The sequence below is a fragment of the Meles meles genome, chromosome 15 (assembly GCF_922984935.1).
Source record: "Meles meles chromosome 15, mMelMel3.1 paternal haplotype, whole genome shotgun sequence".
Taxonomy (NCBI): domain Eukaryota; kingdom Metazoa; phylum Chordata; class Mammalia; order Carnivora; family Mustelidae; genus Meles; species Meles meles.
In genome coordinates this window covers 64,467,714-64,492,959 of record NC_060080.1, presented here as the reverse complement: position 1 = coordinate 64,492,959, position 25,246 = coordinate 64,467,714, and the positions used below count along the sequence as shown (strand labels likewise).

Genomic DNA, 25,246 nt, shown 5'->3' with positions numbered 1-25,246 from the left:
TGTTTAAGATAGATATGTATATAGTGTATCAGCTTACCTTCCAGAACATGTTACTAAAAGCTAGGCACACTTTATGAAATGTGATTAATGGTTTTCTTACCTTGCTACAATATGGGCATTCACCAAATACGATGTTAAAACTCTGTCTACTAGTCAGTAGTCCTCTCAACCACTGAAGATTTTAAAAAGAGAAGGTAGAGTGTCAGCATGATTACAAATTACAGATACTCCAAGTATTATTTCCTTTGAGTACTTATATTTTTATTCCCAAAGATTGACCTTCTTAATTTTCTTTTAACAAAAAGTAAGGGGAACATTTCCTGAGCCAATACCACACTGGTAATATGCTGAATAACAAACAAGGGGAGACCAGCATGGATTTCAGGGTTTATACCACTGGTTTATAGCTAAATTATAGGCCCCTTTATGTACTTTCTCAACCCCAAAAGACACAATGCACACAAGTCCATGGGGTTCATAGACCGCACCTAAAATCATTACAAATTAAGAACTCCTGCTGTAAAAGATACCACAGGCTCTTGAATATTTAGGTCTTAATCACCAATAGTGGGTTAATTCTCAATCCATTAATTAGAAGCATGAGGCAATGAATTTTTAAAAATTAAATGAATATTCATTATTACAAAAAAAAGCACATGTTCCCTTAAGAATATCTCTATAATTAGACTTGATATTTAATGGTTTTATATAAGGTAAATTGACATCTCCAAGTTCTCCATTGTTAAAGTGCAGATAACACCAACTGCTAAGTGCAAAGATGGTAGGTGATATTAAGGAAGACAGGAAGCACTATACAACTGAAAGGTGCTCTATATAATCAAGTCAACTGTGCACTAAGATGAATGCTAGAGAGAGCAAGTGACTACACAGGAATGAAAACAGACTTCACATATAGTAAATAACAGTAAATAAAATGTCACTGAGAGTCCTATCACATTTTTAGAGCATAAAATACATTCTTCTCAATATCAAAAGATCATTATATTTATTCTATACTTAAGTCAACTCTGAAAAGTAATAAATACCCAATATGCTACTTCCCTTTCACCTTATTGCCACTACTACTCCCTCTTGGATGAGTCTACAGAGTTTGCCTTGGGTTACAGGAGGCATTAAACAGTCCAAGATAGCACTGATTTGATTTGTTAGCATCGGTAAGTAGTCCATGAATATATTCTAGATACATTTTCTCCTTTCTTGGGATACTTTAGGACATTTCTTCACTTACTAGTAACCAGGATGAAGAAATGAAAGCACATGGGCATCTGGAAATGAACTGGTAAAGGGGCCACTGGCAAAAGAGATCACCATTCACTAAACAGAATTTAGACTTTGTATATTTCAAATATGCATACTCCCTATGTCACAGTAGCCAAAAAAGTCTTGCCAAGGTTACTTTTATTTCTACCTCATATAAGCATATTTGATGGAAAGGCTGTCCACACTGGGAGTTATCACACACTTGATCAGGAATGGCGCCATCAAGCTGATAGGCATAACAAATCCCACAATCCATAGAAAAATCCTTCAAAAGAAAACAAATATTTATAAGTATATGTGTTTAAAACACACAGGTAACATAAGAGTGAATATGGTATAGATAAATACTAACTTTTTATAAATTTTTTTATAAAGGTAGCTATATGACTATTTAATACCTTAGAAAAGCTATTGTAAGAAGAGTGCTTCCTTTTTCATCCAGTAAGTAATGCACACAGATATACTCAAAACAGATTCTATTTTGGGCTTAGGTAATTTTTCCATATTGTACTTCAGTATAATGCCACTGTAGTATGTAAAGAGAAGAACTGACATTTGCTTACTAAATTTCAAAATTCTGTAACTAAAGGAATTAAAAAAACATTCCTACCACTTTAACCGTCTGCAACCCCCGCTGCTTTATCAAAAATCAATTCTAAGGTTATTATTTTTGCAACATAGCAATGTCTATTCATTTTTAAAAACTGTACTGCCACCTTTCACAAATAACATCTAGTTAATTAAAACTTTATTTCAATCATCCATAAGTAGATAGTAACAGAATATCCAAACATCTCATTAGCTACTTTGGACCTTTCCCCCTATTTTTAATAATAAAGATGTCTGTCATTAATCACTTTATTGCTGCGAAGACCATGAAAAAAAGTATACTTAAACCACTAATCAAAGGTTAACAAGTTCTTTGATGCTACTGTTGCTTGCAGTTCAGAAGTCTGTTATAATATTCTTCCAACTCCCTCCCTTTCAGCCTCATTTTTCTCTGGTGTCTAAAAGAAGAACGTTTAACTTTCATTATGCTATGCTGTTTGGAATATCAAAGCACTGATAAAACTTACAGATTTTTCCAGGTTAGCGCGAGCTGGAAAATCTATTTCTAAAACATCTTTCAAGTTTTGTAACAGACTATTTTCTGGATCCCTGAAAGCACGAAAAAAAATATGTTGTTAAATTTGCAAAATAGAAAAAGAACAATTGTATTGCAGAGCTACCTACCACAAATGTATGTTTCTGCTCAGCTTAATTCCCAGAGGTTTTACCACTTCAGATAAAAAAAAAAAAAAAAAAAAAAAAAAGTTAATAATTTAGCGTCTGCTGCTCTCACTTTGTAAAGACATTAAACACAGAATTTTTTTTTTTTTTTTACTGAAATATAATTGGCATATAACATTGTATTAGTTTTGGGGATACAACATAATAATAATAAATAATAAAACATATAAGGTATATGTACGTACTGTAATACACTCACTACAAAGGTTAGTTAACATATCACCACTTGTAGTTACAAATTTTTTTTTTTGATGAGAACTTTTAAAATCTATTCTCTTAGCAACTTACAAATATAAATAGTTAAATACAGAATTTCCTAATTACTTGGCTGGAACATCTAAATCATATTTTTTAAACACCACAAGATACATAGTTCAGAATATTTTCATTTAAAATGATTACCAATAATTATTATTTCAGAATATCTTAACAGTGTGAGATAAGAATTTTATGACCCTGTTAAAAACATTTAAATATGAGATCTCATACCATGGTCTGCTCCAAGAAAGCAGTACTCAGGAAGCATACTAGGATGCCTGGGGTCAACCTCTATATTTATTGAAGCATTATTTCCTAAAATAGAAGAATATAAGTTTATAGAAGTAGAAAAGTTCATCAAACAAAAAATAAAGGGGCATCTATCTGGTACTTACTATACCAAATAATCAGCCAATGTTTTATAATTTTTGTGTAAGTATATTAGTATTTTACAGTCTAAGAGAAATTTTGAAATTATGATTATGACTAAAGATTTGGGGATCTACCCAAAGTTTCAAAATACACAGTCAATCCACAGAGTTACTATAACTAATTTATACTAGAATTCTGGTCAGAATTCTATTATACATTAAAAAGTTATCTATAGAGTGATAAAGATCTTAACATTAAAAGAAATCACAAGATTAGGAAATAGTTATCTAAATGACTTCCATGACTTTCTTGAAAAGCAGAACTGTGGTCAAAAATTAAAAGACCAGAAATACAATAAATGGTAAAAACAAACATGTTTATGACTTTTTATGAAGTTTTATCAAAACATTTTCTAACAATCATCACTTTCAATGTAACTGGACTAAATTTTCCAATCTAATAACATAGGGTTTCAGAATGGATTAAAAAAAAACACAAGACCCATCTATATGCTGCCTACAAGGGATTCATTTTACACCAAAAGATAGCTGCAGATTGAAAGGGAGGGGGTGGAGAAACACTTGTCACACAAATGGGTATCAAAAGAAAGATGGAGTAGACATACTTACATTGGACAAATGACTTTATTTTCTTTAAATTAAATCATTATACAATGTATTACTAGTTTCAGAGGTAGAGTTCAGTAATTTATCAGTTATGAGTAATTCAGTAATTAGTAATTTAGTAATTACTCATTTAGTAATGAGTAATTTAGCTCATTACACCAAGTGGCCTCCTTAATGCCCATCACCCAATTATCCCATCCCTTCACCCCCTTCCCTTCCAGCAACCCTTAGTTTTTGTTTCCTATGATTAAGAGTCTCTTACAGTTTGTCTCCCTCTGATTTCATCTTATTTTTCTACCCCTTCCTTCATGATCATCTGTTTTGTTTCTTAAATTCCACATATGAGTAAAATCATGATAACTGTCTTTCTCTGACTGACTTCACTTAGCATAATACCCTCTAGTTCCATCCATAATGTTGCAAATGGTAAGATTTCATTTTTTGATGATTGAGTAATACTCCACTGTATTTATATATACCACATCTTCTTTATCCTTTCATCTGTTGATGGACACATCTGGATTCTTTCCATATTTTGGCTATTGTGGACACTGCTGCTATAAACATCGGGGTGCATATTCCCCTTCAAATCACTGTTTGTATCCTTTGGATAAATACCTAGAAGTGCAATCGCTGGTCATAGGTTAGCTCTATTTTTAACTATGGACAAATTAGACTTTTTAAACCAAGACTGTAACAAGAGATGAAAAAGGGGATAATCTAACAAGAACATCTAACAACTGCAAATATTTATGCACCCAAGTAGAAGCACCCAAAAATATATAACAATAACAAACATAAAGGAACTAATTGATAATAACAATAATAGTAGGGGACTTTAACACCCTACTTTTATCAATGGACAGATCATTTCAACAGAAGAGCAACAAGGAAACCATGGCTATGAATGACACACTGAACCAGATGGACTTAACAGAAATATTCAGAATATTCCATCCTAAGACAGCAGAATACACATTCTTTTCAAGAGCACATGGAACATTCTACAGAATAGATCACAAAACAGATCTCACCAAATACAAAAAGACTGAAACCATACCCTTTTTTAGTCAATGCAATGAACTTAAAGTCAACCCACCTAAAAAAAAATTGAGGAAGACCACAAATAAATGGAGGTTTAACAACATGCTACCCAACAATGACTGGGGCCAACCAGGAAATAAAGGAAGAAATTTAAAAATACATGGAAACAAATGAAAATGATAACAACAGTCCAAAATCGTGGAGATGCAACAAAAGTGGTCTTAACACCGAAGTATATATGGCAATACAGGGCTACCTCAAGAAGCAAGAAAAATCTCCAACCACCTAACCTTAAACCTAAAGGAGCTAGAAAGATAACAATAAATGAAGCCTAAAGCCAGCAGAAGGACAGAAATAATAAAGATTAGGACAGAAATAAATGATACAGAAACTAAAACAAAACAAAACAAAACAAAAATAGAACAGATTAATGAAACCAGGCGCTGTTTCTCTGAGAAAATAAAATAAAGCTCTAGCCAGACTTGTCAAAAAGAAAACAAAAAGGACCCAAATAAATAAAATCACAAATGAAAGAGGAGAAATAACAACCAACACCAAAGAAATACAATTATAAGAGATTATGAAAAATTATATGCAAATAATTGGGACAACCTGGAAGTGGATAAATTCCTAGAACATATAAACTACCAAACTGGATCAGGAAGAAATAGAAAACTTGTACAGAATGATAACAAGCAAAAAAATTTAATCAGTAATCCAAAAACTCCCAAGAAACAAAGTCCATGGCTAGATGGCTTCACAGGTGAATTCTAGTCACAGCAATCACAAAACAAAGAATTTAAAGGCATCCAAATCAGCAAGGAAGAAGCCAAACTTTCATTCTCTGCAGAGGACATGATACTCTATGTAGAAAACCCAGAAGACTCCACCAAAAGACTGCTGGAACAGATAAACGAATTCAGTAAAGTTGAAGAATCAACATACACAAGTCTGTTCCATTTATATACACCAATAATGAATCAGCAGAAAACGAAATAAAGGAATCAATCCCATTTACAATTGCACCAAAAATAAGATACCTAGGAATAAACCTAGTCAAAGAGGTGAAAGACCTGTACTCTGAAAACTATAAAACAATGATCAAAAAAACTGAAGACACAAAGAAATGTAAAGACATTCCATGCTCATGGACTGGAAGAACAAATACTGTCGAAATGTCCATACTAACCAAAGCAATCTACACATTTAATGCAATCTCTATCAAATTATCAACAACATTTTTCACAGAACATAAACAACTCTAAAATTTATATGGAATCACAAAAGACCCTGAATAGCCAAAGCAACCTTGAAAAAGGAAAGCAAATTTGGAGGCATCAAAATTCCAAACTTCAAATTGTATTACAAAGCTGCAGTGATCAAAACAGTATGGTACTGGCAAAAAAACAGACACCTAGATCAATGGAACAGAACAGAATACCCGGAAATAAACCTGCAACTATATGGTCAACTAATCTTTGACAAAGCAAGAAAGAATATCCCATGGGAAATGATGATGGGTAAACTGGAGAAAAACATGCAGGAAATGAAACTGAACCACTTTCTTACACCAAATACAAAAATAATTTCAAAATGGCTGAAAGACAACCTAAGTGTGAGACCTGAATCCATAAAAATCCTAGAAGAGAACACAGGCAGTAATCTCTTTGTGACATTGGCCATAGCAACCTCTTTCTAGAACTATCTTCTGATACAAGGGAAAAAAGGCAAAGATAAACTATTTAGACCTCATCAGAATAAAAAGCTTCTGCAAAGAGAACAAATCCACAAGACTAAAAGGCAGTGTACGGAATGGGAGATGTTATTTGCAAATGACATATCTGATATAGGGTTAGTATACAAAATATATAAAGAACTTGTGCAACTCAACACCCAAAAAACAATCCAATTGAAAACGGGCAAAAGATATGAATAGACATTTTTGCAAAGAAGACATACTGATGGCCAACAGACACAAAAAGATGCTCAACATCACTCTTCATCAGGGAAGCAGAAATCAAAACTACAATGAGACAGCACTTCACACCCATCAGAATGGCTAAAAACAACAAAAGAAACAACAGGTGGTGGCAAGGATGTGGAGAAAGGGGAACCCTTTACTCTGTTGGTGGGAATTCAAACTAATACAGCTACTCTGGAAAACAATATGGAGGTTCCTTAAAATGTTAAAAACAGAACTACCCTACAAACCAGCAATTATACTACTAGGTATTTACCCAAAGAATACAAAAATACTAATTCAAAGGGATATATGCACCCTGATGTTTATAGCAACATTATCTACAATAGCCGAATTATGAAAACAGCTCAAGTGTCCATCGACTGATGAATGGATAAAGAAGTAGGGGTATAGATATACAATGGAATATTACCAGCCATTAAAAAAAATGCAGTCTTGCTGTGGCAACTATGTGGATGAAGCCAGAAAGAATTACACTAAGTGAAATCAGTCAGAGAGAGATAAATACCATATGATTTCACTCATATATGGAATTTAAGAAAACAAATTGAGCATAGGGAGATAAAAGAGAGAGAGAGGCGGCAAACCAAGAAAAGAGACTCTTAACTATAGAGAGCAAAGTGATGGTTATCAGAGGGGAGGTAGGTGGTGGAATGAGTTAAACAGGTGATGGGGATTAAGGAGGGCACTTGTGACGAGCACCCAGTGTTGTATGGAAGTACTGAATCACTATATGGTACATCTGAAACTAATACTACACGGTAGGTCACCTGGAATTTAAAAACTTAAAAAAATAATAAATAATACAGAAATAAAAAACATTTTGAGTTCTTTTGTTCCATGGTAAGTTAACAATGGATTCAATTCATATTAAATCAGATACTGTTTATTCAGTAACAAAAACAACTTACCTAGTTTATGGAATCTACGAAAATCTATTTCTATTTGGCAGTAAATTCCTTTATAAATTCTACCTACTGGAATATTGTACTAATTTCAGAAATGTTCCTATTTCTTAAAGGTACACTAGGGGGGACCTGGGTGGCTCAGTGGGTTAAAGCCTCTGCCTTCAGCTTGGGTCGTGATCCCCAGCATCCTGGGATCAAGCCCCGCATCGGGCTCTCTGCTCAGCGGGGAGCCCGCTTCCTCCTCTCTGTCTCTGCCTGCCTCTCTGCCTACTTATGATCTCTGTCTGTCAAATAAATAAATAAAATCTTTTAAAAAAAAAGTACATTAGTATAACTATAAGGTCTGTTTGGATTTTTTACAGTAAAAATGGCTTGATAAAGTTTATACAGTGTAACATTAGCTTTTGGCTAAGGTTGGCAACAATATGAACACAATTACAATAGATCTGACAAAAGGAGATAATCAAGTGAAACAAAAAATGACTACAAAACATTCCTGAGAAAAACAAAAATATAAGTTAACTTACAATCTCATTTGTTTATACATTCGTTACCATGAGCACAAGTTCTGTATTAGCCTTTAGCAATGTCATGTACTAATGGCTCCAGAAAGTACTTTCACTTAACAGTAGGTATATTATTTAATATATTTCAATTACTTTGCTGAAAACATGGGTCTTAAAAAGACAAATCAATGCCTGAGGCAAAAAAAAAAAAAAAAAAAAAAGAGCTAAAGGTAAATATAGAGAGTGAATAAAAAACCAGGTTGTCTGTGCTGAACAATGAAAAATAAAAGGTATATTTAATCATTACCTGATCAAAATAATTATTTAAATGGAGCTATGAAGAAAATTAATTACTACACCCCTTTGAAGAAAATGCTTCCATTCTTAATATCTATTTGTTCACAAATACACCATAATTTGTTAATTATTCCAAATTAAATACCGTTAGACTTTTTAGATGGAGTAACAATACTACTTGCAGAACTGCTTGCACAATGATACCTTCCTTTTCTCATAATTACATGTTACTTCTTTTCTCCCAGATAATCTATTACGCCTGGGGAGAAACTACAAAAATTGCTAATGTGGATATGATTCAAAACAGAATTTCATAATATCCTTTGAAATATATGCCTTTTAACAATATATTTATTTGGGCTTTCAAGGAAAACAAGGAGGAAAGATATAAATAGGTATCTTATAGTCATCTACACCACTTACTGTGAACTCAAATATAGTTTAAAACATCTAAAATATTGAGAGGTTGAACTCTAACACTGACATACTGTTTTTTTCATAGTGAAAATACATAAAGCAATTAATTTTAAAATAAAGAGAATATGGTAATGTTACAAGGATATTTACTGTTATATCACATCTTATTCATTAATATCATGTTATTTATACTAAAGAAAATACCTAAAATGTTTAATTATTATTTTGTGCTTTCTGATTATTCTTTAACGGCATGCATGGCCCACTTCAGCTTCTTTTATCCTCTAAATTTTGTCAGAAAATATTCCCAGATCTGTTCATATTAATCTTGTCTAGTCTCATGGATGAAGACTTCATTGTTGTAATTTTTTCCCTAAGTCAGGTAAGTTTTGAAAAATCTGTTTCACGATTTCTGTGCTAATTAAAAGCTAATTAAACAGAATCTCTGAATGATACTTCCATTGATCATCACCTTTTATAATGAAACACCTCAGCGTTTGCCCTTTTCTCCTGAAACAGTTATTCAAATACATAGTAATAAATCACAGTTCATCCCAATAAGTTTTAATAGTTGACTTCATGCCAAAAAAAAAAAAAAAAAGTCTCACCCACGAGTCCAATGTCCTGTTTGGGCCCATTTTCCTAATTAATACAAAGTACAAACGCACACACACAAAGTCTCCTTAATCCTTTTTCTGTACCTAGTGCAATTCTGCGTGCTGTCGCACTCCGGGTAGGTTTTTCTGGCTCAAGCACCCAAGTCTTCTCATCGATTTCATCCATAACATCCCAGAATGCCTTCAGTGATTCTAAGGCTGCCAAAAACTGACCGTAAATGCTTATTAAGGAGCTCTGTGAAAGACAGATAAAAGCTGCATAAGTTGCATGATGCTCTTATCAACAGCAGATAATCTTTCACTTAAAATACAATTCAATTTAGAAATTTTAAGCTCTGTTTCATTTTAGCTGAAACTACTCAAGTAAACAAGAGTCAACTCTCTCTGCTTCACCTCTCTTCACCTCCATTAGCATTGACAGAATTTTCTGTTTGTCATTGGGACTGTGCATCTTACCAGAAATTGTTTTTTAAAGATCATATTTATTTTTACCATGATGCATTCTGTACTATATTTATAGAACAGTAATTACTAGTACAAGATGACGTGTATGTACTTTATTAATGGCTATACTATGTATGTATTGAGCATAGTGTCTATACAATTTTAGTATGAAAGTTATCAAGTTATCTAATATACAGTTATCAAGTCAAATGTAGTGCTATTTGTAATTCAATTAAATTACTACATTTTAAAAGATTTTATTTATTTATTTATTTGACAGAGAGAGAGATTGAGATCACAAGGCAGAGAGGCAGGCAGAGAGAGGGGGGGAAGCAGGCTCCCCACCAAGCAGAGAGCTTGATGTGGGCCTCGATCCCAGGACCCTGGGATCATGACCTGAGCCAAAGGCAGAGACTTTAACCCACTGAGCCACCCAGGCGCCCCATAAATTACTATTTTTTTAAAGATTTTATTTATTTGTCAGAATGGGGAGAGAGAGAGTAGTGAGCACGAGCAGTGGCAGCGGCAGGCAGAGGGAGAAGCAGACGCCCGCTGAGCAAGGAGCCAGACGCCGGACCTGTTCTCAGGACCCTGGGATCATGACCCGAGCCGAAGGCCGACACCCAACCATCTGAACCACCCAGGCATCCCTCAGTTAAATTACTTTTAAACATTATTAACCTTACAGACTTATTTAGGCAAAGAGTATAAAAAGGTTCTACATATATTTTCCCACAAGGTTTTTATTGATTAAATTCAAATAATAATGGAGTACATTTTTTGTAATATAGATCTATTAATAAGAATAATGTGGATGGGGAACAATGTTTAATTGGGGTTAAAAGTTAGTGTTCCCTTTATCAAAATCAATTCCAAATGTTTATCTGTTAATGTCTGTAATGAAATTTTACTTGTATTAACTCTGAAAATGTTTTTTCACACACAGAGGCACCTTGTGGAATATCTAGTACTGACAAATACTGATATAAATCCAGAAGCATAGGATTTTAATAGAGACCATTCATTACTAAGAAGACATCTGTAGATTCCATGAGGTTCCACTATTTTTTTTTTTTGAGGTAAAATCGACATACGTTATATTAGTCTCAGGTGTACACCCCAATTTATTATCTGTGTATACTGTTAAACAATCACAGTAAACCTAGTTATCTGTCACTGAAGTTCCAAAAAAAAATTTCTGTCCTTGTGATGAGAACTTTTAAGATTTACTCTTTCCAACTTTCAAATATGTAATAAAACACTGACTGGGTTTTACATATTTCTGAGAATTCAAACAAATTACAAATAAGATTTCTTCTAATGTTAAGTTTCTAGCCAACATCTGAATTCTGTATTTCAGATATTAATCTTTCATGGGAATTAACAAATACATTTTCAGTAATAATAAGAACTAAAGCCGTTTTTTTTTAAGGATTTTATGTATTTGAGAGGAAGAGAGAGAGAGCGCGCGCACAGGATTAAGGGGAGGGGTAAAGTGGGAGGGAGAAGGAGGCTTGATCCTAGGACCCCAGGATCATGATCTGAACTGAAGACAACTGAGCCACCAGGTGCCTCTACCATTCCTGATTTTAAAAATCAATTCATCATTACTTTCAAAGTCAACAGTTTCTTATAAAGTAGTATGTTTAATGGTTGGTTACCACTATTTATTAAATATGTTATACTAAAAACAAAACTAAAAGTTTAAAAAGAACAATTAAGGATCTTAGTGTTTCAAAGAAGCAAAACATATTTTTAAAAAGTCACTGAAAATATTACAAATATATTTATCCCAAATAACTGATACAAGTCAGCAATGCAAGAATACAGTATACCCTGAGTAACGTGAAAAGGAAGTACTTCCTTAACGGTATACTTTGTACTTAAACATGCTTAAGAACACCTAGATGAAGTCATGGCTCAGTTTCAGAAAGCTAATTCAACTCTGCAACCTTCAATAAACGGTGGGGGGGAGGGTGTGAGGTAGGTTAAGTGTAGGAATAAAATCTTGAAGGTAGAATACTTGTTCTCTTTTGTTATGCCATACTTATCTATAAATTTAGATGCCAAACAGAAATCAGAAACCAAACTCCCAAGTTTTGTTTTGTTATTAAACATGCCACCGTTCTTTAGATAACCAAACAAGAAATCAGCTGTGATTTCTTTTTATGGCTAATATATTCAATAACTAAAGACCTTTTTAAAATTTCATTTTTAACATATTTCTTGGTAACTCTATTTACCCTAGTATTACTATGTACTATTAAAATAACCCCCTCGCTTGTTTCCACATCCAGACATGCCCTCATTGACTTACCGTAGCATAATCTAAAATGTAAACTGAACTTACCAGTCTGTCTCTGAAAACCATTCAAAACACCTTCTAACTGGATGTTTCCCCTCTAGTCATATTCCCCTGAAGCCCATTACTTATATTGCAAATAGGCTGATATTTGTACTCTGCAAACCTGAAACTAGAACTTCCTGGCTTACAACAATGTAAATACAGTTCTTCTCAAAGTGGTATTTTTTTTCTTTGTAATACCACCACTTAATGACAGCAACACAAATTCCAAGATTTAAGTAAACTGAAGTCAACAACCTGACATAAAAGTAATTATTTATGAGCTTCATCATTTTATTTCTTAAGGCTACTATTAATTACAGGTAGCTTGCAAACTGTTTTATGTTACTGATTAAAACCACAGTTCTTTATCATGGCTTGCAATTAATATTGTTTAATATGCATCCATAGTTCTATTTATACCGAGTAAACAAATACTTTCCAAGCTTCAGTAAGGATCTTCTCTAACTATAATCTCAAATTTCTATGATTCCCAAATTTCTTTAGGGCAGATAGAGAACTCCAGAACTGCTCAGAACTCCAGAACTGCTCAGCTATCACTATATAGATGATCTCCACATGGCTAAAAGACATATCACATTCCCATTGCTCCACACTGATGTCATTCTTTTCCCAGAGAAATCTTCAGATACATACACAACAATACAATTGCTGGACACTATGTTGATTTATTAATAGCTTTATTGAGATGTGAATGATACTCAAGAACTGTACATATTTAACATGTACAAACTGATGACTGTGTCCATTTTTGCTTTGTTGCCTGTACTTCTGGTGTCAATCAAGAGATCATTACTGAGACTAAGATCAGGAAGTATTCCCCCCTGTTTTGTATTTGTAGTAGTTTTTAGTTTCAGATCTTAATATTTAAGTCATTAATTCATTTTGATTTTTGTGTACAATGCAAGGTAAGGATTCAACTTCTTTTTTTGTTGTGGATATCCTACTTCCCAATACCATTCATTTGTTGAAGAGACTATTTTTTTTCAAAATCAGCACAATAATGTCTCTTTCTCTCCACTTATAGCTCTATCTGTATAGAAATCTATAATTACCTATTTCATTGTTAAGCCATGGAAAAGCTAATCAAAAAAAAACCAAAAAGTCACAAAATGTTTTCACAGTGGCATCTTTCATTTGAAAGTAAGTATACCAAAACACAATGTCCATTTCTGGTGTGCCTGACTGTAAATGAAATCCTAAACATGGCTCCACTTAAAACTAACTCTACATTTTGAACAAAAAATAAGATATTTAATAAAGAAAATGACAGTGGAAAAAAAAAAAAAACAACAACAACAACCCTGGAATTAGAAGTAGTTGGTAATCAACAGAAAAAGTAAATTTTAAATCTTAAAAGTCACATCAGATTTTACTTTACAGTCATGTGAAGTGGATACATTATTATTTTTATGTTCTAGACAGAGTCCAAAAAAGGTGAATACTGAGACACAGAAACATTTCTTTTGGGAATTTCAATGAACTTAGGAGGTAGACATTAAAACTAATATATCAGTAAGCTATCTGAAAAACAGGTTTTTTTCCAACTGCTCATTTTATCCATTAAATCATTCACAAACTCTTATTTTGAACTAACTTTCCTACTGAAACTGGAAAACAAAAGTCCATTTCTAAATGTAGTTTCAAACAATGCAAAATTCTACATATATAATCATAAATGCAAAAGGAACGCACACTATATGGCCAAAATTAATATCAAAGCTAAATATTTTATAAGAAGAAAAGTTTTCTAAAAAATTTTTTCAAAAATAAAAATTGCTAAGTTCCCTTTTTTTAACGTAAGGAGTTTCACACCTCACCAAAGCTACTTTTTTAAGATGGGGGGGGGGGCATATAGTGGAGCAAATTTACAAAGTGCAAAATGAATTTAAAAATGAATCAAATAAAGCAAAATTCAGGAAAAAAGAATACTGATATTAAAAAGTAATACTAAAATAAAATATAAAATGTATAAAATGCAAAGTTGTAAAACCACCTTAACTCTCATATGCTGCTGGTAAGCATGTAAAATGGCACAACCACTTTTGAAAAGATCTGACACCTTCTTTAAAAACTAAATATACTCCTATCTTCTGACCTAGCAATTCCACTCCAATAGAAGTGAAAAGATATGTCCATAGAAAGACTTATATAAGAATGTTTATAGCAGTTTTATTCAAAGAGCCAAAAATTAGTTTAAGTCCAAATGTCATTTAATAAAAGCTAGAATAAACAAATTCAAGTATATTCATGTAATGGACTACCACTCAGGAATAAAAAGAACAAACCACTGATACATGTCACAACATGAAGAATTTCCCAACAACAAAGAATTTCAAAGAATATGCTGGGTGATGAATGTTTATAGCAGCAATGTCCACAATAGCCAAACTATGGAAAGACCACAGATGTCCATCAACAGATGAATGGATAAAGAAGATGTGGTATATATATGCAATGGAATACTACACAGCCATTAAAAGAAACGAAATTTTGCCATCTGCAATGATGTGGATGGAACTAGAGGGTATTAGGCTGAGCAAAAAAAGCCAACCAGAGAAAGACATTTATCATATGATCTCTGTGATATGAGGAATTTGAGAGGTAGGGCAGGGGGTCATGGGGGGAAGGGAAGAAAAAAATGAAACAAGATGGGATCAGGAGGGAGACAAACCATAAGAGACTCTTAACCTCATGAAACAAACTGAGGGTTGCTCAGGGCTGGGGGGTAGGGACAGGGTGGCTGGATTATGGACATCGGGGAGGGTATGTGCTATGGTGAGTCCTGTGAATTGTATAAGACTGATGATTCACAGACCTGTACCCCTGGGGCAAATAATATATATGTTAATAAAAAATATATATATACTGGGTGAAATGAGGCTATCTCCAAAAGAGGATATAAGTCTGAAACAGGTAAAACTAAGGCACAGTTAAAATAAAAAATAAAACAACAACAGGGATTTACTAGGAAGAGATAAAAGATCTGAGATAACGGTAATGCTCTGTATCCTGAAAATGGACTGCATGAGTATATTCATTTACAGATATTTATGTTACACATGTTGGAATTTATGTGTTTCACAGTTCCCAAATTTTACAAAGAACTAAACTTTAATAAAGGTAGATATGTTGAAGTATTTTGGGGAAAGATCTTGGGACACCTGCAAATTACTTTGAAAGGCACTAAAACTCAAATCAACGTCAGGATGGAGAAATGCACAAATGGAAAGATAAGTGATGAATTAAGAACCATAAATGTAAACTCTAAATCTAGGTGGTGGGTACATGAGAATTCATAATAAACTTTTTCAATGTTCCTGTACCTTTGAAAAGTTTAATAAAATACTGGGGGAGAGCAAATTATAGAACTTAAGTGTGAGTTATTCATTGTAACAGAAATTGAATTCAATTAGTTGAGTTGGGTTATAGACTAATCTTTCATTTTTTTCAAATATTCAGTAACTGACTTTTAATTCTTTAGGCCTATACATTTAAAATATTTAATAACCTCTCCCAGCACAAAACAGGAATATTTCTTCGTAGAAAAAAGCTCACTGTATAAGGCAAGTTATAATCTTTGAAAAGTCTGTAACAGATATTCTTAACCAGAAAAATCAGAAGTTTAGGTTAAAAAAATATATCTTTATATTCTTGAAGTAAAATTTAGCATTTCCTTCAACAGATTCAGATAACAACAGAAACAGTATCAATACCTGTAACTTTCTCTACAATAAAAATTATATTGCAATCACCTAAGGAACTTCAACACTAATATCTAGATTCCATTGTCAGCCATTCCTTTTTAATTAACCTTGGTTCAATGTGGCCTTGGCCTTGGTACTTCTAAAAGCTCCCTAAAGGATTCTAATGTGCAGAAAAAGTTAAGAATGACTAGTAGAACAATGAATAGCCATCCCTGTTGTAGTCCAAAAGTTACAGGATCATATTTCTAAAAGATTTAAATAATTCATGTAGCACGAGACAAAGATGAACACTACATAATGACAAAGATAAGAATCTAACTGTACATATATATTTATGTACCCAACAAAGGAGCACCTAAAAACACAAAGCAATCATTACTAGCCAGGAAAGGAGAAACTGACAGTAATACAAGCAGAGGACTTGAACACCTCATATACATAGTTTTGCATTCAGAAACAGCAAAACACTTCTTCTTTTTTAAGTAGTTTGCTCTATCTCTCAGAGCCAGTCAATGATGGACCTAGCTTCTTCATAACCAATTCTACCTGATTATAAAGTATATTACCTCCCTACCTGCTGACACTTAGCAGGAGCTGAAGAGATGCTATCTTCCCAAGATGCTGGTTAAGCACGTGGCAACTCCAAGATAAATAATGTGGGTGACCAAAAAAAAAAAAAAAGTACATAAAGCATAACACCCAGTCCTTTAAATAAAAACTGACCTAAATAATACTTGGGGTGTAATCTTTAGAAAATTAGTATGCCAATGTCCAAATGTCTCTCTCTCAACTTTATTGTCACTAGACTTCACTGTAGGATGAGGAAGGACTTGGTCATTGAGGGGAGGTTCCAAATATATTTGGGGCAGGTAATTGCTTATGTTGCCTATTCTGACGAAATTAAGAATGCTAGGGTTGCAGAGGGCAAAAATGGAAGTAGAGCCAATGTTGAAAGGAAATGAAAAGCAATGTATACAGGTGCTCATACAAATTATTCTGAAGGAAAAGACTGGTGAGGGTGGGGAGGAAGTGGATAACTGAGGAAACAAAGAACCAAACTAGAGAGGGTATTGCGAAAGAAAGGAAGACAGGTAAGAGACACAGACACTTCCAACCATTCTGTGGTGAGGAAAAGAATACCAGCAAGTACCTCACCTCTTTCTTCAGAGCTGTTCATGGGTGGCTGCTGGCTCTCAGCAACCCATGAGAGCTGCTGGGTGGCCTTAGACTGCACTTTCCTGGCACTGATTTCATGACCCCCCCACCCCCACCCCACATTATAACCTGGTTTGGGAGCAAAAAGGCAGACCCTCTGCAAATTCAATACAGATACAGGAAGGAGCGACTGCACATGGTAAAGGGTGGTGGCTAGGGGAAAGAGTATCGATACAAGGGCCAACAGACTTGGTTCAAATCTCAGCTCTAACACTCAAAGTTTAATTTCTCAGGACCTCACTTTCCCTGATCATAACATGGGCGTGATGTGCCAGTATCCTAAGGCTGGAGGAGTAAAGACAAGAATGTACCTAAAACTGTTTCACACAAAGCCCATCCCATGGGACATTTCCATCCTTTCCCCCTTGCCTGGAGCCTTTTAGTAAGAAGATATCAATTCTCCCTACCTTGGCTTTAAATTATAACTAACTGCTTAGCTTCCTCCCATTGGGTTTAGGTAAAACATATAGAGTCTTCTTCAAAATCTTTTCAAGTGCACACAGAACATCCTCCAGAAGAGATCACATGTTAGGCTACAAAACAAGTCTCAAGAAATTTATCAAGCATCTTTCCTAACCACTACAGTAGGAAAGTAGAAATCAATTTTTACTTGATTTCTAGTAAAGAAAGTACATTATACATAGAGGCTAAATAACATGCTACTCAACAATGAATCAGTCAAGTAAAAAAATCACAGAAAAATTTTAAAAATGGAGAAAAATGACAACACAATGGTTCAAAATGGTTGGTTCAAAATGGTTCAAAAATGAACCATGGTTCATTTCATTTTGAAATGATTCAAAAATGGTTCAAAATCTCTGGAATGCAACAAAAGCTGTTCTAAGAGGGAAGCTTATAGCAATATAGGCCTATATATTATGTAAAAAAAAAAAAGAAAAAAAAAGCAAATCTCAAAAAACTTAACTTTACACCTAGAATAGCTAGACACAAAAAAACAATGCCCAAAGTCAGAGGAAGAGGAATGATAAATATCAGAGCAGAAAGGAACGAAATTGAGATTTGAAAAATAGAAAAGATCACTAAGACCAGGAACAAACTCCTTGAAAACAAACAAAATTGATAAAGTCTTAGCCAAGCTCATCAAGACAGGACTCATACAATTAAAATGAGAAATACCTGACCCTACAAAAATACAGAGGATTATAAGAGATTATGAAAAATTATATGCCAACAAATTAGACAACCTAGGAGAAATGGATAAATCCTAGAAACACAATCTTCCAAAACTGAATCATGAAGAGAAAATTTGAACTGACCAATTACTACTAATAAAATTGAATCAGTAACAACAACAACCAACAACAAACAAAATTCAGGACATGTAAATACTACCAAACATTTAAAGACGACTCAATACACATTCTTCCCAAACTATATAAAACAAACAAACAAACAAAACAGAAAAAGAGGGAAAACTTCCAAATTCATTCTACAAGGCCAGCATTACCCTGATACCAAAACCAGACAAAGACACTACAAAAAGAGGAAACCACAGGCCGGTATCTCTGATGAACAAAGATATAAAAATGCTTTAAAAAAATTCAACACATTAAAAAAAATCATTCAGCACGATCAAGAAGTATTGGTTCAATACTCAGCAATCAATGTGATATTTCACATTCATAACAGAAAGGATAAAAACTGTATGAATACCAAAATAAGATGCAAAAAAGATCTGACAAAATACAACATACTTTTATGATAAAATCTCTCAATGAAGTGGTTTGAAAGGAAATATATCTCAACATAATGAAGGCCATATATGACAAACTGACAAATAGCACCATACTCAATGGTGAAAAACAGAGCTCTTCCCCTAAGATCAGAAACAAGATAAGGATGTCCATTCCTACCACTTTTATTTAACATAGTACTGGAAGTCCTAGCTATAGGAACGAGACAGGAAAAAGAAATAAACATCATCAAAAATGGTAAGGATGAAGTAAACTGTCACTCTTTGCAGATGACACAAAACTATCATATAGAACACCCTAAAGGCCCCACCAAAAAACTATTAGAACTGATCAATGAATTCAGGAAAGTTGCGGGATACAAAATTAGTATTACAGAAATCTGTTGCATTTCTATATACTAAGTAGCAGAAGCAGAAATTAAGAGAACAGTAACATTTACAATTACACCCCCAAAAATTAAATACTTAGGAAAAAAACTTAAGAAGGTCAAATACTGGGGTGCCTGGGTGGCTCAGTGGGTTAAAGCCTCTCCCTTTGGCTTAGGTCATGATCCAGTGTCCTGGAATCGAGCCCCACACTGGACTCTCTGCTCAGCAGAGAGCCTGCTTCCTCTTTCTCTGCCTGCCTCTCTGCCTACTTGTGATCTCTGTCAAATAAATAAAATCTTTAAAAAAAAAAAAAAAAAAAAAAGAAGGTGAAAGACCTGGCACAAAAATAGACACATAGATCAATGGAAAGACTAAAGAGAAATAAACCCATGCTTATAAGGTCAATTAATCTATGATGAAGAAGGCAGGAATAAATAATGGGGAAAAGACAGTATTTTCAATAAATTATGCAGGAATTTGACAGCTGTCCAGTGAAACTGGACAGCTCCATGCAAAATAATGAAACTGGATCACTTTCTTATACCATACTCAGAAATAAATTCATATTGGATTAAAGACCTAAATGAGACCTGAAACCACAAAAATCCTGGAAGAAACAACAAGTAGTATTCTCTTTGACATCAGCCTTAGTAACATGTTTCTGAATGTATCACCTCAGGCAAGAAAAACAAAAACAAACTACTGGGACGACAGCAAAGAAAAAGCTTTTGCAGTGAAAGAAACCATCAACAAAATGAAAAGGAAACTGATAAATTATGTATTTGTTAAGAAGTTAATATCCAAAATATATAGAGAACTTACACAACTTAAGACCAAAAAAAAAAAAACAACAAACAAAAATTCAAATAAAAAATGGGCAAGGGGTGCACCAGGGTGACTCAGTTGGTAAAGCATCTGACTCTTGATTTCAGCTCAGGTCATGATCTCAGGATTGTGATATCAAGCTCCACATGAGGCTCTGTGCTAGGTATGGAGCCTGCTTAAGATTCTCTCTCTTGCCTTGCCTCTGCACTCCTACATCCCCTTCTCATCCAAAAAAAAAAAAAAGGCAGAGGACCCGAATAGACAGTTTTCTGTAAAAGACAAACAGATGGCCAACAAACACATCAAAAGATGCTCAACATCACTCATCATCAGGGAAATGCAAATCAAAAACCACAATGAGATATCAGCCTACACCTGTCAGAATGACCAGAATCAAAAAACAAGAAATAACAAGTGCTGGCAAGGATGTAGGGGGGAAAAATCACTACTGGTCAGAATGCAAAACTAGTGTGGCGACTGCAGCAAACAGTACGGCAGCTCCTCAAAAAATTAAAAATAGAAATATCATATGACTCTGTAATTCCACTACTGGGTACTTACCCAAAGAACACAAAAGCATTAATTTGAAAAGGTGTATGCACCCTTCTGTTGATTGCACTGTTATGTACAGAATCCATGATATGAAAGCAATGTAAGTGTCCACATATACACAATGGAATAGTATGCAGCCATAAAAGGGATGGAATCTTGACATTTGTAACAACATGGATTGACCCGGAGGGTATTAAGTTAAGTGAAATGAACCAGACAGAGGAAGACAAGTAAATTATGATGTCAATTTATGTGGAATCTAAAAAAACAAAAAGACAAACTGGTCGTTGCGGGGGTGGGGGAGGTTAAACAGATAAAGAGATTTAAGCCAAACTTCAATTATAAAATAAGTCGTGGAGACGAAAAGTATAGCATAGGGATTATAGTCAATAGTCCTGTAGTAATACATGACGACAGATGGTGACTATACTCATAGTAAACACTGAGCAATGTACAAAAGTGTTGAATCAATTTGTACACCTGAAACTAATAAAACATTGTACGTTAATTATACTTCAATAAAAGAAAAAGATTCGAGCAGTCCAGTTTATGAGGAAAAAGGCATCCTTAACATTTACATCTTAATTTGACCATTTTTTAATGTTTAAACAGGATTTTGCTTTAATTTTGGGATTTGGGGGGGAATACAATAAATTTATAAAAAACGAACAAGTTCTATAAAATTAGACCTATTGAAAAAAGTTTTACCTTCAACTTACAATCAGCTTATAACCACATTCCACAAACTATCTGTATCAAGAACTGAAGAATGTAGAGAAAGACAAATATTGTATGATTTTACTTATATGTAGACTCTAAAACACAAAACAAAAAATAAATGAAAAACAGAAACAGATCCATACAGAGAACAACCGATGGATGCCAGAAGGCAGGGAAGTGGGGAGATGGGCAAACAAGGGAAGAGTAGGAGATACAGAACTCCAGTTATGGAATGACTAAGTCATGGTGATAAAGGGTACAGCATAGGGAACATAGTCAATGGTATTAAACGTTTTTGTATGGCGACAGATGGTGCTGCGCATGGGCTGAGCACCGCATGAAGTACAGACTTATTGAATCACTATGCTGTATATGTGACACTAATGTAACAGTGCACGCCAACTGAACTTTAGTCAAAAAAAGATGAAAGAATGAAGAATGCATGTTCTTATTTACAACACACTGAATTATACAAAATCAAATAAGCAAATACATCAATGAGTTATGTGTTAATACAATTCAATCCAGCGAAAGAACAGAAATGTCTATTAAGTATTATGCTCTATCATAGATACTGGTTGACCTAATGAAATGTAAGATGCAGTACATGTTAGTTAAGATAAAAGACTTCAGAGGTACCTGGGTGGCTCAGTTGGTTAAGCATCTGCCTTCGGCTCTGGTCATGATCCCAGGGTCCTGGATCCAGCCCCATGTGGGAGTCCCTACCCAGCAGGGAACCTGCATCTCCATCTTCCTCTGCCCCTCCCCCTGCTCGTTCTCTCAAATAAATAAAATCTTAAGAACAAAAAAAAAAAATCACAGACTGGTCAAATCCTGAATCTGACTCCCAGCTCCACCTCTTAAAGCTAGCTACATCTTTTGTAGAAAATTAATTCACTTAGCTTCTGCAATACGGAAATAGTGTTAATCCGTATAAGATTTGAGTGAGATCATATATATATATATATATATTTATATATATATATAAATATATATATATATATATATATATAAAATTTAACTTAACTGTTTAGCATATAGTGTATGTTTAAAAATTGACAACCATTATTAAAAGTCATACAGTCCTTGACCTGGAGAAGTTCACAGCCCATGAACAAGAAGAGCAACTGAAAGATATCTTTATCATACCAAACAAAGTATCAACACTCTTAATATAAAAGGGTTATTAAAAAATCAGTTTAAAAAAAAAGGACACAGGACTTAAAAGGGGGGGAGGGATGAAAAGGTAACTCCCCAAAGAAAAAAATACGCGTGATGATCAAATGAAAAATATTCAACCTCCTAAGTTTAGAAGCTACTCATCTAATTGCAAGACTTAAGGGTAAGAGAGAGAGAAGAAAGGAGCAAAGCCTCAAGAATTAAAGGATGGTGAGAAAAATGAGGTATACTGGATGGGGGTCTGCTTTCACCAGAGCAGCTTTTCCTTCAAAGCTGAGGTAGCTCAGTTCCACAGCTTGGCTTCTCTTATAACACTCACATTATTAGTCACTGCTTCTCACATTATTAGTGACTGCTTGATTTTAGAATCTCACTGAAGAGGTGAGCATTCTCTAGGTCATATAGGACCATGATACATGCCCTTAATCCATTCCAGAATAATCCAGAGTGGTTTTGTTCGGATTTGGCTCCAATGACTTTGTCCAGTAAGTTTCAATGGTCCCTAGTTAGTGTGGCTTTACCCATTTTTACAACAATTTTTATTTCCTTGTGTTTTTCCATACTACCTATAATAATATGTATTACTTTTCTAATCAGAAAATCATAATTTTGTAATCATAATCATTTTTATTTCATATGTAAAAATAAATGGTCAGAGAGCAATCCTTTCACTTCACAATGTGCACAGATCAGTGAAAAGCACACTAGCCTAATTAATACTTCAACTATGTGTCAGGTCTATGTTGGGATCTCTGACACAAAGATAAGAGTATCCAGTACACAAGGTCATAGCTCTCATCTTGATAGTAATGAAGTATTTGATTAAGACCTTCTTAGCCTCTTAAAGACTTAATAAATCAATAAATATGGGTGTGCAACAGACAACTTCTAAGGTGACTTCCAATTCTAAAAGTCAAGAATTCTAAATATAACTGTTTGAAAATCCATAAAGCAGATAGTTCTGTCCACTTAAAAGTACCTATCTTTCAAGATGCCAATTACTATAATGTACTCCCATTTAGTTCCAATTCATGTGTATAAACAGATTTTCTCATTCAAATTATATGTAAGTATCTATCCATTACATATGAACAATTTATATGATTCAACATAGTCATTCTCTCTTTAATCATACCAGAATCAAACTATTTAGACAATATTTTATTCTCTATCCCCATGTATTCAAGGACAGAAGTCAATGATGCATTACACAACTACCATTATTTTATAAAATAAAGGGGAAAAAAATCAGTCTTTCGAAACTTTTGAGTTTGGGGACTAGGTTAGGAATCACAAATTTCTAGAACAGCAAGCAATTATATAGCTATAACATGGCAAAGAGCCAAAAATTATACCCAGAACACTGTAGGTATTAATTTACTAATCAAAGAGAAAATGCCAGCTTTTTTTTCTTTTTTCACATATACATAATACCATGATGAGAGGAAATGAAATAGAGGAAGGAAGACATAAGACAGGGGAAAAAAAACTAAAGAAGACAAAAATAAGCAGCAAAAAACAAAAGCGAAAGCAAAAACAACCAAAAAAAAAAAAAAAAACCACATCAACACACACACAAAATAGGCTTAGGATCCCAAAAGCAATAATTTGTCTTACAGGGAAGAAATGTATCCCAGTAACCAATAATGATGCAGAAATCTAATCCCTAAGCCTTCCTGTGGCAGGAGAAAGGAGGAGACAGGAAGCTAAGCAACCTCCTGTCCTTAAAACATTAAAAAATAAAAGTGAAAAGGACATGTAGGTGACTCAGCTGGATAAGCATCTGCCCTCCACTCAGGTCATGATCCCTGGGCCCTGGGATCTTGCATTAAGCCTGCCACCAGGCTCCCTGCTCACCTGGGAGCCTGCTTCTCCATCTCCCTCTGCCACTTCCTCCTGCTCATGCTCTCTCTCTCTCAAATAAATAAATAAAATCTTAAAAAAATAAATAAAAAGGAAAGGAAGAGAACTCCTGAAATATGTAGAAAATATAAAACAAGGTGGGAAAAGGATATTCTACTCTACCTGCTCCAAAGACATGCGGCAAGATACCATGTTGAGGCATATCAAACACGCTACCTTTCAAGTCTGTGTATTTCCACATGGAGCAGAACTATAACAGAGAAAAAGGTACAGACCAAACACCAGGAACTGGAAAACTACCTCTGTAACATTACAGGAACAGGAAGCACAAAGCTAAGTTAATAGGGGGATGTTCTTGGGTGTGGAGTCCAATCCTCCTGTGTGAAAAGCAAAAGTCAAAAGAATAAGCATTTATTAATCTTGAGAAAAATAGGAAAAAAAATATACTTCTCAACATGATTTGAAAAGAGCAAGCATGAAGATATTCAGAGATCAATCTAATCTTAGATTGACCTAAGCTCTGCACTGAAATCAGAATACCTGGACTATTATGTATATGGGCTTCTCAATGGAAAGATCTCTATGTGGGATACCTGCACTGATTCATTGAAAATTTCTGAAAAAAACACAACTGAAAAGACTTCTAAGCAAGCAGTCTGGTCAGTGTGATAGATTTGGAATTTAAACCTTGAGATC

General features: G+C 34.1%; 1 protein-coding gene across 1 annotated transcript in view; it reads right to left on the bottom strand.

The window, feature by feature from the left end:
* The window catches only part of FANCL (FA complementation group L), a 113,327-nt gene that overhangs the window by 343 nt on the left and 87,738 nt on the right, over positions 1 to 25,246 (bottom strand). The window contains exons 11-16 of the mRNA XM_045979046.1: positions 9,682 to 9,832; positions 3,061 to 3,144; positions 2,515 to 2,560; positions 2,358 to 2,439; positions 1,430 to 1,546; positions 101 to 172 (exon numbers count right to left, since the gene is read on the bottom strand). Coding sequence (XP_045835002.1) covers positions 101 to 172; positions 1,430 to 1,546; positions 2,358 to 2,439; positions 2,515 to 2,560; positions 3,061 to 3,144; positions 9,682 to 9,832 — 552 coding nt within the window. The remainder of the gene's footprint in view (positions 1 to 100; positions 173 to 1,429; positions 1,547 to 2,357; positions 2,440 to 2,514; positions 2,561 to 3,060; positions 3,145 to 9,681; positions 9,833 to 25,246) is intronic.